The 18,451-nt window shown below is 39.6% G+C and overlaps 1 protein-coding gene across 2 annotated transcripts in view; it reads right to left on the reverse strand.

Annotated features, from left to right (window-relative positions):
• myrip.S (myosin VIIA and Rab interacting protein S homeolog) overlaps positions 1-18,451 on the reverse strand; it is a 212,934-nt gene that overhangs the window by 52,562 nt on the left and 141,921 nt on the right. For both annotated transcript variants that reach the window (XM_041567558.1, XM_041567557.1), the window contains exon 7: positions 1,305-1,385. In XM_041567558.1, coding sequence (XP_041423492.1) covers positions 1,305-1,385 — 81 coding nt within the window. The remainder of the gene's footprint in view (positions 1-1,304; positions 1,386-18,451) is intronic.

The following is an 18,451-nucleotide window of genomic DNA, read 5'->3' on the forward strand; positions in this document are numbered from 1 at the left end:
ACTATATTAAAATGTGACAGGAAGCAGTCAACATAGCTTTGTCAATATGTTTATGAATTAACTTATATACTAACCCTTCTACTTAGTAACAGTAACACCAAAAAATTTAAGTGTTTCAAAGTAATTAAAATATAATGTACTGTTGCTCTGCACTGGAAAAAGTTTTGTGTTTGCTTAAAGGTATACTGTCATGCTCCAGCAAAATCCTTAACTGAAATCGATTTCTCAAAAAAGCAAACATATTTTTTTATATTTATTTTTGAAATCTGACATGGGGCTAGACATATTGTCAGTTTCCCAGCTGCCCCCGGTCATGTGACATGCTCTGATAAACTTCACTCACTCTGTGCTGTACTGCAAGTTGGAGTGATATCACCCCCTCCCTTTCAGCCCCAGCTGCCTAACAACAGAACAATGGGAAAGTAACCAGATAGCAACTCCCTAACACAAGATAACAACTGCCTGGTAGATCTAAGAACAGCACTCAATAGTAAAATCCAGTTCCCACTGCATCACATTCAGTTACTTTGAGTAGGAGAAATAACAGCCTGCCAGAAAGCAGTTCCATCCTAAAGTGCTGTCTCTTTCTAAAAGCATATGACCAAACAAAATGACCTGGGATGGCGCCTACACACCAATATAACAACGAAAAAAAATACACTTGCTGGTTCAGGAATTACATTTTATATTGTAGAGTGGATTATTTGTAATTTAGAAATAAAAATTGCTCCATAAAATCATAACATAATCCCTTCAAGAAAAACTGCAATTGTTATATGCAATAAATAAACTTATGTGCATCCATGGGGGCAGCCATTCAAACTAATAAAGGAAAAAGGAACAGCTTACATAGCAGAAAACAGATAAGAATGTAGAATACAAATGTGTTTTAATGAGCTTATCTGTTATCGTCTATGTAACCTGTGCCATTTAGCCCTATTTTGAATAGTTACCCCCATAGCTAAACAGCAGCTTTGTTAATATAAACTATAGTGGTGTTTTTGAAGCAAACACACAACTTTTACCAGTGCAGACAATGATACATTATATTTTAATTACCTTAATACACTTTCATTTTTTATGTTACTGTTTCTTTAAATCCATAGGTGCTGTAAACCCTATGGGTCCTTACATTTGTTGTTTTTTTAATGGGAAAGAAAAATATGTAAATTCATTACATTTGAATAACAAAAATAATGCTACATGACAGAATTTAAAGGTGTAGCAAATGTTAAATTAACAATTAAATCACAAAATAAGGTATGGAAGTCCCCTTTAAAGTCACCAGAGAAAAAAAAGTATACCTTTTGAACAATGGTTGTTGCAAGTTCTTCAATCAGTTCTTCTTTATGCTTTCTCAAATAACAGGCCTCATTCTGTTTGTCCTTAGGGAAGATTGTAAATGTGTTTATTAGTCATCATTTTATACAATGTGTGACACAGAAATAGACAATGCCAGGTAATTCTGTACAGTGGCAGGTTGTTAGGACTAGTTTCTAGGATGACAAGCTTGGTTTTAATATCTGTAGGGGAAATATTCTATGTGTTTGGGGCATTTAGCAAAACTAAACAGAGTAAAAGGAAGGATTGATATACATGATGTACAATAATATTATATACAGAGGTGTTACAGTGGGTATACATGGAGTGCAAATGCTGGTTTCTGTACTGACGTCTTGTCTATTTTTTTCCAATTCAGTGCTACATTTCTGGAAACTTCTTCCCACAAAGGTTACAGATGACTCTGTGATTCTTTTAGACTGAGGTTGCCATGGAAACACATAGGGTCAAAATGAAAATTCGAATACAATTTTTTTTAAACATTTTTATGGTTAATTCGAATAGGGAATTATCCAAAGTTGATTCAAATTTTTTTTTAAAAAGTGAAATTAAATTTTCGAGATTTATCATACTCTGGCCTTTAAGAATTCGTATTCGACTATTCGCCACCTAAAACCTGGCGAATTACTGTATACGTCAATGGGGGAGAGGTCCAGTAACCACTTTGGAGTTATTTGCAGAATTCAAAATTCGACCCTTGATAAATGTGCCCCCCATTGTAAAACCGGTTAAAATCAGATAACAATTCATCAATAATTACACCTATCGAAATAAACATTTAAAAGTAGCCCAGCAAAGCACCCACTTTAACACATTTAGTTCAAAATTTGAACATTTGGGCCTGGCGTTATCAGGATAAAGGATCTTTCTTCAATATTTTTATTGGGTTTTACAAAAGCATAAACGATTTAAAATGTAGCAGATTATATTTAGCTTGAATAAATAAATCTAAATGTCATGCAGCTGACAACACAAGATTATATAACAACTATATAAATATAAACCAATAAAAAAAAAAAACTCTTGCGTGGTGAATTTACGAAATCCAGAATGTTTTATGATGATGCATAACACATTTAGTTCAAAATTTGAACATTTGGGTCTGAAGTTATCAGGATAAAGGATCTTGCTGCCCAATAAAAATAGTTAAACCAGTAACAAATAATTTTAGATTTATGCCTAGGGTCAACTTGATCAAAATAAAGAGACCAATCATCAGTAAACCTAAGTTTATGATGTCGTTCTTCTGATCTAGTTTTTATGGCCTCTTGCCAGCATACTGTAGCTGTTTTAATTGTGTTAAAATATCTTTTATTGAGGGGGAAAACTCTAAAATCCAAAACTAAAAATAGGGCCTTTTTAGAAGCCGCCACAAAGTGTAAAATTAAAGGAATTGTTCAGTGTAAAAAAAAAACTGGGTAAATAGATAGGCTGCGCAAAATAAAACATGTTTCTAATATAGTTAGTTAGCCAAAAATGTAATGTATAAAGGCTGGAGTGATTTGATGTATAACATGTCAGTCAGAACACTACTTCCTGCTTTTCAGCTCTCTTGGTTTACACTGACTGGTTACCCAGTTTATATTTTCACACTGAACTGTTCCTTTAAGTTCGAAATCATATTTGGATTAGAAATACAGTGTTTAACCAAAGTAATAGAAGGAGCACCTTTTTAAAAGGACATAAACCAGTTATTTTCAACTTAGAACAAATAAAGTCTCTTAAATTTTGTCAAACTGGGGTAATGAGGGGACAGCTCCAAAGATAATGGAAAAGGTTCACATTTTCCTGTTTGCATTTGGGAACAAAACAATAACTGACCCAAACCCTTATAGGAACGATAAAGCTTTCCATATAAGTTTAAAGTGTTGAACTCTCCATATCTCAGAAGAAAAACATTTATTAAATGTAGCAATTGACGAGGTTAATTGGGTGGGGGTGATGTCACATAAAAGGTAATTTGACCATTTTAACATTGTATCCGAAAGGGGGCATTTATGGTCAGAGGTGGGATCACAAAATTGACAAGTTAAATAGTTAATATTTAAGAGCTCTAAGTTGTCACTCAGATTCGATATCACCTCAGCTACCCAATGTTTCTGGAGAGCAAACAGATTTTTGTTGGAGACTGAGAGAAAAGCACTTTTAATATAAATTTAAATAACAAGTGGTCAAATATTTTCAGATCAGTTTGATTTTTTAGACCTGCCCAAGTGAGGAGATTCGCATTAACAGGGTCGACAAAGTCTTTAATTAATAACAGTTGACGTTTAGTGGTGAGAGAGATATAACCAGGTTTAGATTTATTCCAAAGGAGTTTGATAGGCATAAAAGCTGTTAACGTGTGATTGAAACCATGACTGGAAAATAAAAGTTTCCAAGTAAAAATTGAGTCCCTAAACAACGGGTTAAATTTACATTCAAGAGGAATGTCTTTTCATTTCATATGAAGAATCTCCAATATGTGAGTATGGGTTATGGGGAAAACAAAGAAGAATTTGTGAATTTATCACCACCCAAGACCCACTTGATGAGATATCTAGAAATTGCAGCTAGATTAAAGGATCTAAAATTAGATAACTTCAGACCTCCTAATGCACAAGGAGCTCGTAATTTGGTTAAAGAGATACTGACACCAGAAATTAAACTAATTTTTACATCTATCATAATATTGCCTTTGAAAGCAACGTATAACTATGCCATAAAGTATTTGCACAATGATTTTACATTACCTTTCTGATGCCCCATGTTCCTGTATGAGGGGGCTGCCATATTTGTGCAGCAGGAGTCCGTTAGCATTAGAATCTCTAACTGACAGCCTGAGATGGGACGGTCAGGTTGGCAAAACAGTCAGGTTTAGGAACTTCAACTAACATCAACGATCAACGAAAACGATCAACATGACCTATAGGTAACTTTGAATGTACATTCATATTTTAAAAAGTAGTTATTTAGTGTCAGTATCACTTTAAGGCAATTTCGGGTTTCTTACCACACATATAAAAGAGTTTAAACCTCTATCCAGAGCCTTAATATCACCATGTTTAAGCAGGATCGGTAAATTGGTTACAGGATAAATCAACTTAGGAAAAGTGCAACCTTTCCTTTAAGATTCAAAGGGACATTCATCCATTTTTGGCAAAGAGCAAATGTTTTCTTAATGACCAGAATAAAGATTTTTTTTAAGTCTTTGGGAATGAAAAGCCCTAGGTATTTATAAGCTATGGTTTAGGTAAATTAAGATTCAACTTTCTGAGAAGGGATTTTGACAATAAAGCATTAATGTTCATAATTTCAGTCTTATGTGCATTATAAAGGATCTTTCCATAATTTCGATCAATACTTTGTTCTTAAAAATAATTTAACCCAATAGGCTTGTGAGTGAGTACAATATGTCCAAACTTTGTGTGGCGGGAGGAATCATTTGCTGAGTGATAGAAATTATAATTGCTTCTAACATCTACAGTGCAGGGTCGTTCTTCCTCTTGTCTTGTTAACACTTAGCACTTAGGGCCAAATTCAATTTAACAAGGAAAATCTTATCTCCTAATCCAATTCCAGATTTTCCAGTATAGCCAGGTGCAATTTATCTCACTGCTTGTCACATGAAAACTCTGTAGAAGTCTATGGGGAAAACTGAATACGGAGAAAAGCTTTTTTTTCTTTATATTGAATTTCTCCCAAGTTTTCCCATGATAAAAAATGAAATAACATTTTCTCATGGAATTGAAACTGGCACTTAATATTTAACACAACTGAACTGTAGAGATGTCGCGAACTGTTCGCCGGCGAACTTGTTCGCGCGAACATCGGGTGTTCGCGCTCGCCGGAAGTTCGCGAACGTCGCGCGACGTTCGCCATTTTGGGTTCGCCATTGTTGGCGCTTTTTTTTGCCCTCTCACCCCAGACCAGCAGGTACATGGCAGCCAATCAGGAAGCTCTCCCCTGGACCACTCCCCTTCCCTATAAAAACCGAAGCCCTGCAGCGTTTTTTCACTCTGCCTGTGTGTGCTGAAGAGATAGTGTAGGGAGAGAGCTGCTGCCTGTTAGTGATTTCAGGGACAGTTGAAAGTTTGCTGGCTAGTAATCGTTTTGATACTGCTCTGTTATTGGAGGGACAGAAGTCTGCAGGGGTTTGAGGGACATTTAAGCTTAGGTAGCTTTGCTGGCTAGTAATCTACCTTCTACTGCAGTGCTCTGTATGTAGCTGCAGTGGGCAGCTGTCCTGCTTCTGATCTCATCTGCTGACTGCTGCAATAACAGTAGTCCTTGTAAGGACTGCTTTTATTTATTTTTTTGTTGTTTTACTACTACTACTACTACTACTATAAGAGCCCAGTGCTATTAGTCTAGCAGTGTTGGGGAGTGGGACTGGTGTGCTAATCTGCTGCTCCTAGTAGTTCAGCAGCACCAACTTTAATTTTTTTTTTTAATATTCATTTTTTTTTTATTTTACTTTTTTTTATTTTACTACCGCTGTAGTAGTGTATAAGTTGACCTTTTAGGCATTATTTGCCCTGTAGGCATTATTTGCACACTGTTTTCTTCAACCCGCCATCTAGCTGTGTGACCTTGTTCACATTCTGTCTAAATATCCATAATATTACCGTCTCCAGAAAAAACACCGGAGTGACTTTTTTCAAGCAGCCATAATATATTTTACGTAATCCGTATCCACCGCTGTAGTAGTGTATACGTTGACCTTGTAGGCATTATTTGCACACTGTTTTCTTCAACCCGCCATCTAGCTGTGTGACCTTGTTCACATTCTGTCTAAATATCCATAATATTACCGTCTCCAGAAAAAACACCGGAGTGACTTTTTTCAAGCAGCCATAATATATTTTACGTAATCCGTATCCACCGCTGTAGTAGTGTATACGTTGACCTTGTAGGCATTATTTGCACACTGTTTTCTTCAACCCGCCATCTAGCTGTGTGACCTTGTTCACATTCTGTCTAAATATCCATAATATTACCGTCTCCAGAAAAAACACCGGAGTGACTTTTTTCAAGCAGCCATAATATATTTTACGTAATCCGTATCCACCGCTGTAGTAGTGTATACGTTGACCTTGTAGGCATTATTTGCACACTGTTTTCTTCAACCCGCCATCTAGCTGTGTGACCTTGTTCACATTCTGTCTAAATATCCATAATATTACCGTCTCCAGAAAAAACACCGGAGTGACTTTTTTCAAGCAGCCATAATATATTTTACGTAATCCGTATCCACCGCTGTAGTAGTGTATACGTTGACCTTGTAGGCATTATTTGCACACTGTTTTCTTCAACCCGCCATCTAGCTGTGTGACATTGTTCACATTCTGTCTAAATATCCATAATATTACCGTCTCTAGAAAAACCACTTGAGTTACTTTTTTTCAAGCAGCATTCATATATTTTCCGTAATCCGTATCCACCGCTGTAGTAGTGTATACGTTGACCTTGTAGGCATTATTTGCACACTGTTTTCTTCAACCCGCCATCTAGCTGTGTGACCTTGTTCACATTCTGTCTAAATATCCATAATATTATCGTCTCTAGAAAAACCACTTGAGTTACTTTTTTTCAAGCAGCATTCATATATTTTACGTAATCCGTATCCACCGCTGTAGTAGTGTATACGTTGACCTTGTAGGCATTATTTGCACACTGTTTTCTTCAACCCGCCATCTAGCTGTGTGACCTTGTTCACATTCTGTCTAAATATCCATAATATTATCGTCTCTAGAAAAACCACTTGAGTTACTTTTTTTCAAGCAGCATTCATATATTTTACGTAATCCGTATCCACCGCTGTAGTAGTGTATACGTTGACCTTGTAGGCATTATTTGCACACTGTTTTCTTCAACCCGCCATCTAGCTGTGTGACCTTGTTCACATTCTGTCTAAATATCCATAATATTACCGTCTCCAGAAAAAACACCGGAGTGACTTTTTTCAAGCAGCCATAATATATTTTACGTAATCCGTATCCACCGCTGTAGTAGTGTATACGTTGACCTTGTAGGCATTATTTGCACACTGTTTTCTTCAACCCGCCATCTAGCTGTGTGTATTATCGTTTCCAGAAAAACCAACTGAGTTTTTGTTGTTGTTGTTGTTTTTTTAAAAATAATGCCAGGCAAAGGCAGGCCGCCACGCAGAGGCCGTGCTAGGGGCCGTGCTGCTATGCAATCCTGTGGCCCTAGCAAATTGCCCAGTTTTAAAAAGCCAATGACCCTGAACTCCCAAAATGCTGAAGAGGTAGTTGACTGGCTTACACAGCACACCCCATCCTCTACCGTTTCTAACTTTACCACAACATCCTCCTCATCCTCCACTGCTATGGCCACCCCACGTAACACTTCCTCCACCACCGGTGCCCCTTCTTCACTGGGGTCAGAGGAGTTATTTTCCCATGAGTTTCTTGAACTGAGTAATGCGCAACCATTATTGCCAGAAGAAGATGAAGGAGATGAGGACCTTACACCAGATTTAATTCTGGCAGAGAACACGATAGAGATGGACATAATGAGTGATGAGGAGGAGGTCCCCGCTGCTGCTTCCTTCTGTGATGTGTCAGAAGAAATTGATGCATCTGAGGAGAATGATGATGAGGAGATTGATGTTTTGTGGGTGCCTAGTAGAAGAGAGCAAGAGGAGGGTAGTTCAGATGGAGAGACGGAGAGTCAGAGAGGCAGTAGGAGAATAAGACTTAGAAGAAGCAGGGAGGACAGCCCGCAGGGATCAGTAGGGCAACAACATGTATCGGCACCTGTGTTCAGCCGGCCAACGCACCCGCCATTGCCGCCAATACCGCCAACTCCGCCAACTTCTACTGTTACCGCCAGATCGCACACTTCCAAAAAGTCAGCAGTGTGGGATTTTTTTAATGTGTGTGCCTCTGACAAAAGCATTGTAATTTGCAATGAGTGCAGTCAGAAACTGAGCCTTGGTAAGCCCAACAGCCACATAGGTACAACTTCTATGCGAAGGCACATGAGCGGCAAGCACAAAGCACTTTGGGAGCAACACCTCAAAGGCAACAGGCAAACTAAAAGCCACACTCCTTCTGGTCCAGCATCTTACTGCTCTACCTCTGCTCTCCTTGACCCGTCTGAACCACCCTCCACTCCGCCTTCCACCTTGACCACCTGTTCCCATTCCCAGTCATCTGCCACCAGCCAAGTTTCTGTGAAGGCCATGTTTGAGCGTAAGAAGCCAATGTCTGACTGTCACCCCCTTGCCCGGCGTCTGACAGCTGGCTTGTCTGCACTCTTAGCCCGCCAGCTTTTACCATACCAGCTGGTGGACTCTGAGGCCTTCCGCAAATTTGTAGCAATTGGGACACCGCAGTGGAAGGTACCCAGCTGCAATTTTTTTTCTAAAAAGGGAATACCACACCTGTACCAACATGTGCAGAGCCAAGTTACCGCATCTCTGTCACTTAGTGTTGGGCCAAAGGTCCATATGACTACTGACGCATGGTCCTCCAAGCATGGTCAGGGCAGGTATGTCACCTACACTGCCCACTGGGTGAACTTGGTAATGGCTGGGAAGCAGGGAATGGGTAGCTCAACAACAACAGTGGAGTTGGTGTCACCACCACGGATTGCACGCGGTTCTGCCACCACCTCTACTCCTCCATCGCTCTCTACCTCGTCTTCTTCTTCTTCTTACTCTGCTGCTGGGTCCTCCTTCTCCTCCTCCACACCTGTGCACCCCCAGCTCCCCCTAGGCTATTCGACGTGCCAGGTACGCCGTTGTCACGCTGTCTTGGGGATGACGTGCCTGGAAAGCAAAAACCATACCGGATCTGTACTCCTGTCATCTCTGCAGTCACAGGCCGATCGGTGGCTGACCCCACACCAACTGCAGATCGGAAAAGTGGTGTGTGACAATGGAAGCAATCTGTTGGCAGCGTTGAGACTAGGCAATTTAACACATGTGCCCTGCATGGCACATGTGTTAAATTTAATAGTCCAACGTTTTGTCTCCAAGTACCCAGGATTCCAGGACGTTCTCACCCAGTCCAGAAAGGTGTCGGCCCATTTCAGACGTTCCTACACAGCCATGGCACGCCTTGCTGACATTCAGCAGCGCTACAACATGCCAGTCAGGCGTTTGATTTCTGACAGCCAGACTCGCTGGAATTCAACGCTCCTTATGTTGGAACGTCTGCTGCAACAACAAAGGGCCGTCAACGAGTACCTTTTTGAACTGGGTGGTAGGACTGGATCTGCACAGCTGGGGATTTTTTTCCCCCGTTACTGGGTGCTTATGCGCGATGCCTGCAGGCTCATGCGACCTTTTGAAGAGGTGACAAATATGGTCAGTCGCACCGAAGGCACCATCAGCGACCTAATACCCTTCGCTTTCTTCCTGGAGCGTGCCGTGCGACGAGTGACAGATGAGGCTGTAGACCAGCGTGACGAGGAGCTGGAAGCGCACGATTTCTGGTCGGAATCACCAGAACGAACCCAGGCACCTGCTGCAACGCAGGGAGAGGTGCCAGAAGTGGAGTCAGAGGAGGAAGGTGGCTTTGTGGAGGAGGAGGAGGAGGACCAACAGGAGCAGGCTTCCCAGGGGGCTAGTGGTGACCTTTTGGGGACCCCTGGTCTTGTACGTGGCTGGGGGGAGGAGACCGTGGATGATGCAGTCCTTGATAATGAGGAAGCGGAGATGGATAGCTCTGCATCCAACCTTGTGAGAATGGGGTCTTTCATGCTGTCATGCCTGTTGAAGGACCCCCGTATCAAGAGGCTTAAGGAGAAGGACCTGTACCGGGTCGCAACGCTACTAGACCCTCGGTACAAGCATAAAGTGTCAGAAATGTTACCAACATACCACAAGTCCGAAAAGATGCGGCATTTACAAACCAGCCTGCAAAACATGTTGTACAATGCTTTTAAGGGTGATGTCACTTCAGGAACTCATCAACATTCCAGGGGCAGAGGTGCCAGTAATCCTGCCACGAGCACACCTGCAAGGACAAAGCCCTTTGGCCAGTCTGTAACGTCAGACATGCAAATGTTTTTCTGTCCAAGGCAGCGCCACAACCCTTCTGGATCCACCCTCAAAGAACGCCTCGACCGGCAGGTAGCGGACTACCTGGCATTAACTGCAGATATCGACACTCTGAGGAGCGATGAACCCCTGGACTACTGGGTGCGCAGGCTTGATCTGTGGCCAGAGCTGTCACAATTTGCCATGAACCTCTTGTCTTGCCCAGCCTCAAGTGTGCTCTCAGAAAGGACCTTCAGTGCAGCAGGAGGGATTGTAACTGAGAAGAGAACTCGCCTAGGTCACAAAAGTGTCGATTACCTGACCTTTATTAAAATGAATGAGGGGTGGATCTCGGAGGGTTACTGCACGCCGGAAGACTTGTTCTGACTTCTATGCAGCTGTCCTTCTCTTCAAGCCTCATGACTCCACACACAGCTGTCCTTTAGCGTCCTCCTCCTCCCTCCGCCACCGTTACAAACTAGGGTGCAAACCCTACTGGTTTAATTTTTTCTGGCCTCTGTGCTTCAGTGGCTGCAACCAAAAAAACTGGGCAAACAATGTCTACAAGGTCAACGTATGGCAAAAAATGACTATTTTCAGCATTTATATGGCATATTTTTTCTGGCAACTGTGCTTCAGTGGCTGCGTCCAAAAAAATGCATATTTTCTGCATTTATATGGCATAATTTTTCTGGCAACTGTGCTTCAGTGGCTGCGACCAAAAAAATGCATATTTTCTGCATTTATATGGCATAATTTTTCTGGCCTCTGTGCTTCAGTGGCTGCAACCAAAAAAATTTATATTTTCAGCATTTATATGGCATAATTTTTCTGGCCTCTGTGCTTCAGTGGCTGCAACCAAAAAAATTTATATTTTCAGCATTTATATGGCATAATTTTTCTGGCAACTGTGCTTCAGTGGCTGCGACCAAAAAAATTACTATTTTCAGCATTTATATGGCATATTTTTTCTGGCCTCTGTGCTTCAGTGGCTGCGGCCAAAAAAACTGGGCAAACAATGCCTACAAGGTCAACGACGTTGACCTTGTAGGCATTGTTTGCCCAGTTTTTTTGGCCGCAGCCACTGAAGCACAGAGGCCAGAAAAAATATGCCATATAAATGCTGAAAATAGTAATTTTTTGCCATACGTTGACTCAACGTATATGGCAAAAAATGACTATTTTCAGCATTTATATGGCATATTTTTTCTGGCAACTGTGCTTCAGTGGCTGCGACCAAAAAAATGCATATTTTCTGCATTTATATGGCATAATTTTTCTGGCCTCTGTGCTTCAGTGGCTGCAACCAAAAAATTTATATTTTCAGCATTTATATGGCATAATTTTTCTGGCAACTGTGCTTCAGTGGCTGCGTCCAAAAAAACTGGGCAAACAATGTCTACAAGGTCAACGTATGGCGAAAAATTACTATTTTCAGCATTTATATGGCATATTTTTTCTGGCAACTGTGCTTCAGTGGCTGCGTCCAAAAAAACTGGGCAAACAATGCCTACAAGGTCAACGTATGGCAGTTGTTTAAAGATAACAGTAAATTACTAGCCAGCAAAGCTACCTAAGCTAAAATGTCCCTCAAATCCCTGCAGACTTCTGTCCCTCCAATACAGAGCAGTATCAAGCAGATTACTAGCCAGCAAGCTTACTATCATCTGTCCCTGAAATCACTAACAGCTCTCCCCCTACACTATCTCTTCCAAGCACACACAGGCAGATTTTTCAGATACATTTTTGCCCTTGATCCCCCTCTGGCATGCCACTGTCCAGGTCGTTGCACCCTTTAAACAACTTTAAAATCATTTTTCTGGCCAGAAATGTCTTTTCTAGATGTTAAAGTTCGCCTTCCCATTGAAGTCTATGGGGTTCGCGAACCGTTCGCGAACCGCTCGCATTTTTGCGCAAGTTCGCGAATATGTTCGCGAACTTTTTTTCCGACGTTCGCTACATCCCTACTGAACTGTTGTATTTATTTGTTTTTATTGTACTGCTGTAGAGTTCTGTGTTCTACGTACAGCTGGCTATGGGTTGCTATGGGTTACTGCAAAGGTCAAATATGTCCAGAGTTTATAAATGAGCATTGCTGGGGCCGAATGCAATTGCATGGAGCATCACTGAACCCTAACAGAATGGTGATAATGTGCCCCAGGATCAGTGTCTTCCTCTGCAATTTTAATTTCTTCTACATTTTGTTTTTTGGCTAGTGAAGTTTCTCTTGTACTGTTTCTAGGGATGCACTGAATCCACTATTTGGGATTCGGCCGAATCCCCGAATCCGAATCCCGCTGAAAAAGGCCGAATCCTGGCCGAATCCCGAACAGAATCCTGGATTCGGTGCATCCCTAACTGTTTCTCTTCTACTAACCTTTAATGCATGTTCTCTTAACGTGACTCCTTCTGCTGCACAGTGTCTGACTGGCCCACCGGGATACCAGGAAAACCCCGGTGGGCCCAGGTGTCAGTGGTCCCTCATGCTGTTAAATATTTGGCCTATTTCATGGCCATTCCCTATTTCTAGGAAGCTAAATAGATGGAATAATAGTTTATAGTATTCTAGTGTATAGTATTTTCTCTGTACCCCGGTGGGCCAGTCCGACCCTGCCCAGGATTGTGCAAAGCAATTGCTGCTGTTTTGTAAACTAGCCCTTATGAAACTCTAGTGACTTACAGCTGTTTCCTTCTGAGATTAGTTATTGATGCTTATGTTACAGACAATAAGAATCACATTTCTATATTTCAAAACCTAATACCCAATACAGAAGCCTAAAAACATATGATAAATGCCTATTCAACTGCCCAGAAATCCTATGGGAAGCATTTCAATCAACCAGCAGCAGTATACAAAATTAAAGGCACTGTACATGTGCAATTAATAGACAATGGAATGCTGCTTAGAAAGACATTTTCCCCTTCCCTTGGTTTAATGGATTTAGGATTCAGTTTGGGAATCAAATCCAATTGCTAAAAATCAAGTGGCTTTGTGTTGCACAAACAAAAAAGTTATAGACTTGTTAACAGTACTTGCAGCACCCTGTTCTTTTTACCGCTTCCTAACCATAATTTGAATATGCAATTTATGGCTCGGATTATGTTCGGTATTCGTCCCAATCTTTCATGAATTATTCAGCCGAATCCCAAAATAGTGTATTTGGCACATCTCTAACGTTTACACTTCCCTCCTGACCACTGCATGTCCCCAAAATCCTTAGATGCAGTACTGTGACATAGGATATGCCAGTTTCACATTTGGTGGATGGTTAAAGCAGCAAAAAAAAAGGATGAGTAAGAATTGACTAAAATGAAATTAAAATTTGTGTCTAACCCAATTATCAATACAGCCTTTATGAGGGCGTGTGACTTGGCCAAGATGGATTATTTAAGGGAATCTAATAGATCTGTTACTTGCAGACAATGGTACGAAAAGGTTAAATATCTAGACTGCATTTAAATGTTTCTTGTAAGAAATGTTGGTATTATAATACTAGTTACTTAGTTAAATCTGGTTGAAAAAAGACCAAAGTTCATCAAGTTCAACCGATCCAAATAAAACACATTGTCCACATGCACAAATATTCACACCAACCCCTCCATAGACTCATATAAACTATATATACCACTATCTTTACTAATTGTAGATTTTATTATAACAATAGCCTTGTATATTATGCTTGTCCAAGAAATCATCCAAGCTACTCTTATGGGCACTCTTATAAGCACTGCGTATCTTGACAGCGCTATATAAATAAATGATGATGATGATGATGGGCATTAACAGAATCAGTAAACATCTGGTGAAGAACCACCTACACTGCTTCAAATATAAGTTTTTTTCCTATAGCCTGAAGAGGTGGCCTCTGGTGCAGTGAGCCATTTTATGGAAAACAAATCTCCTAAGATCTGTCTATAATATCCTCTAATATACTTCTAAAGTGTAATCATGTCCCCTCGCAAGGGTCTTTTATCCAGAGAAAACAACCCCAAACTTGACAGTCTACCCTCATAATTTAAGTCTTCCATCCCTTCAACCAGTTCAGTTGCACGTCTCTGCACTTTCTCCAGCTCATTTACAGTGTATCCATCTTGAGGACTGAAGCCCAAAACTGCACTGCATACTCCAGGTGATGCCTTACCAGGGACCTATAAATGGCAAAATTATGTTTTATGCCCTTTTTTACACAAGACAAATTTATTCGCTTTAGTGGCCACCAAATGCACTGCCTGGAATTAGACAACTTTTTACCAACAAAAACCCCTATATCCTTCTTAGTTAAGAAAACTCTCAACACATTGCCATGTAGTGTATAACTCGCATTTATATTATTTTTGCCAAAGTGCATTTATCAACATTGAACCTCATTGTCCAGTTAGCTGCCCAGTTTTCCAATGTATACAATTTATACTCTGCAAAGTGACAACTTATACAACTTATACTCTGAAAAGTGACAGCATCCTGCATGGAACTTATACAGTAGTTCTGCACAATTTAGTATCATCAGCAAAAATAGAAACAGTACTTTCAGTGCCCAACTCCAGGTCATTAATAAACAATTTGAAAAGCAAAGGCCCAAGTACAGAGCCATGTGGTACTCCACTAACAACACTGGTCCAAATAGAAAATGTTCCATTTACCACCACTCTTTGTACAAGATGTGTCAAACTAAATTATCAAAAAATTATTTGAAAACAGAGGAGTATGACTGGTTCAAGATAGGTTAAGAAGGAAAATCTACTGGATCTGTTATTTGCAGACAGTGGTACCAAAAGGTTAAATACCCAGACTGTATTTAAATATTTCTTGTAAAAAATGCTGGTATAAGAATACTAAGAAGATGTAAGGAATTTAAAATAAAAGAGATACCACAAACAAACAACAAGTAAATAGTTCAGGCAGAATAAGATGATATATAGTTGATGAAAAGGCTGATGATGTACCCAGCTCCCTTATTAAAAGGGGCCTTCAGGTGCAGACAACATTAACCAGGATGCCAAAATGAATTTCTTTTTTTACATCTATAGTTTATACATATGTACATATACCAGCTACAAATAAACCACTTCTCTGTAACGTATACCACACTTTATATGTGAGAGCTATTGATGAGTGAATTTTTTCACCAGCCATCGATTTGCGGCGAAATTTATCATTTCTCCATATGCAAAATTTTTGTGTGAAACTGCAGCGACACAAAACGGGACAGATTTGCTCATCACTAGTGAGAGCTTTTTATCTAACCCTGCTGTAGAGACATGACATTTGTTTACATTTTAACTGTTTAACCTATTTTACAATTAAAAACATTGTATTCTACATGCTCATCTCATACGTAAAACATGTACCCTTTCGCTTAATTAGTGTGAATAGCTGTTTCCATGGCTACACAGCAGCTTATTTGGATATCTACATAGCAGCATTTTTAAAGCAAATATCCAAGTTTTGCAGTGAAGGGTAACGGTAGATTATATTTAAATGCATACCAAATACTTTCTGGTGGATTACTGGTCCATCTACCTATCTATATACAGTTGTGTTCAGAATAACAGCAGTCTGGTATCACTAACCTGTTCCATCACTGTTTTTGTTAGAAATAATTTTTCTACAGGGCAAATAATTTACTAGTAGGTGTAGTAGAGTAATAGAAATCCAACAGACCCAACATGACATGCACGCTGCTTATTTTGTGTAATTAAATCAGTAACTGAGGCTTGTTCCAAATAATAGCAGTGTTCAAAATAATAATAGCTTGTTCCAAATAGTAGCAGTGTGATATTCAATTAGTGAGGTCATTCATTCTGTAAAAAAACAGGTGTCAATTATGGCCCTTATAAATGTTGTGCATGCTGGCTATAGTGCATTTCTCTTTGAGCAAAATGGGTCGTTCCAGACATTATTCAGAAGAACAGCGTACTTTGATTAAAAAGTAGATTAGAGTGGGGAAAACATATAAAGAAGTGCAGGAAATGATAAGCTTCTCAGCTAAATGATCCTGAATGCTTTAAAATGGAGATGTGGAAGAAACTGGAAAACTATCTTTCGAATGGATAAAAGAATAGAAAAAAATGGCAAAGACTCCAGGTAGATCAAAGAAGGTCTAATGTTACAAATAAAGAACACATTTACTGACCTGAAGAGAAATGGCACAACATTTTGCAGATGAAAGTAAGACTATTCTTTTTTGGTCTAGGGGCCACAGACAGTTTGTCAGATGACCCCCAAACACTGAATTCAAGCCACAGTACACTGTGAAGACAGTGAAGCATGGTGAAACAAGCATCATGATATGGGGTAGTTTCTCATACTATGGTGTTGGGCTTATTTATCACATACCATGGATCATGGATCAGTTTCAATACATCAAAATACTTGAAGAGATCATATTGCCTTATGCCAAAGAGGACATGTTCTTGAAATGCGTGATTCAACCACAACAACCTCAAACACACCAATAAATGAGTAACATCTTGGTTCCAGACCAACAAGATTGATGTTATGGAGCAGCCAGCCCAATACCTGGACCTTAATCCAATTGAAAACTTGTAGGGTGACAGCAAAAAAACATGCTGTTTCTAAGGCAAAACCAAGAAATGCAGAAGAATTGTGGAATGTAACAGGTGCCAGAAGTTGATCAACTCCATGCAACACAGATGTGCAGCAGTTCTCAGAAACAGTGGTTATAAAGCTAAATATTAGTTCAATGATTCAAAGGAAAGCAAAATCTTTTTCAGTTTATACAGTGAATGTTTAAGATTGTAAAGAAGAATGCAGACACTGCTATTTTTTGGAACAGCCTAATTATTCGTTTTTCTTCACGTTCTGTAAAGGAATAACACCAATTTAATAAATTTTTCTTCATGTTTAGTGATGGGCGAATTTGCGCCGTTTCGCTTTGCCGAAAAATTCGCAAATTTCGCGCGAAATTCGCGAAACGGCGAAAAATTTGCGAAACGGCGCTGGCGTCTCGTTTTTGACGCCGGCGCCCGTTCTTTCGACGCCGGCGCCCGTTTTTTGACACCGGCGTCCGTTTTTCGGAAAAAATTTTTTTGACGCCGGCAAATTTTTTCGGCGAATTTTCGCGGCCATTTCGCGAATTTATTCGCCTGCCGCGAATCGCGCAAATTCGCCGCAAATTCGCGCCTGGCGAATAAATTCGCCCATCACTATTCATGTTTTAATTTGGAATAGAATGTGCAGTGTTCCTTAAATATTTGTGTGTTGTATATATATATATGACATTGGTTAATATACATATGTGTCTGTCTTTTTATATACTCAATATGAATTCAATAATTATTTAAGAACTAGTGAGATATATATATATAAGTGTAATCTAGTGTCTATTCACATCACTAAGATGTAACACAAGGGTCATAATTAAGTGGTGTTTCCCTATTAGTTTATTTAAGGGTATTAATATATATTTGAGACACAGTATGAATGATTTTTTGGTCTAGTTACAGGGACATATAGTCAACTACAAGAGGTCCTCTGCACTCAACCCATTATCAATATATTTAAGACAGCGACATTTTGTGCATACTGCTACTAAAAAATAGTAGGACTGGCCAGATATGGGATGACTTTGACGTAGTTGACCATCTTAAATATATTGCAATATATGGACAAACAATCCCTGTGTTGTTTAAAGGGTAAGGCATTTTTTAGTAGCAGTATGCACAAAATGTCGCTGTCTTAAGTATATTGATAATGGGTTGAGTGCAGAGGACCTCTTGTAGTTGACTATATGTATTTTGTGGTCACACCCTAATTGCACCCCCGCCTAATGGTTTTAAAAAAATAGTGGTGAGCACAACTTTCCCTTGTTTGTTGTAGTTACAGGGACACACACATTTAGATGCTGGGTTAAAGGTGGTGCTATCAAAATATGATTTTTTTTTATTGAATTTTGATTTTGAACACATCATGGATTGATTTATAGATATATATTTTTTACATATTCAATATGAATTTAGTAATAATTTAATGAACTAGGGGGATACATAGTTTTTAAGTAAAATCTAGTGTCTAATCACATCACTAAGATATAACACGGGTGTCACATTAAGGTGGTGTTTTACTATTATCAGTTTATTTATTTAAGTGTATTAATG

The sequence above is a fragment of the Xenopus laevis genome, chromosome 6S (genome assembly GCF_017654675.1).
Source record: "Xenopus laevis strain J_2021 chromosome 6S, Xenopus_laevis_v10.1, whole genome shotgun sequence".
Classification (NCBI taxonomy): domain Eukaryota; kingdom Metazoa; phylum Chordata; class Amphibia; order Anura; family Pipidae; genus Xenopus; species Xenopus laevis.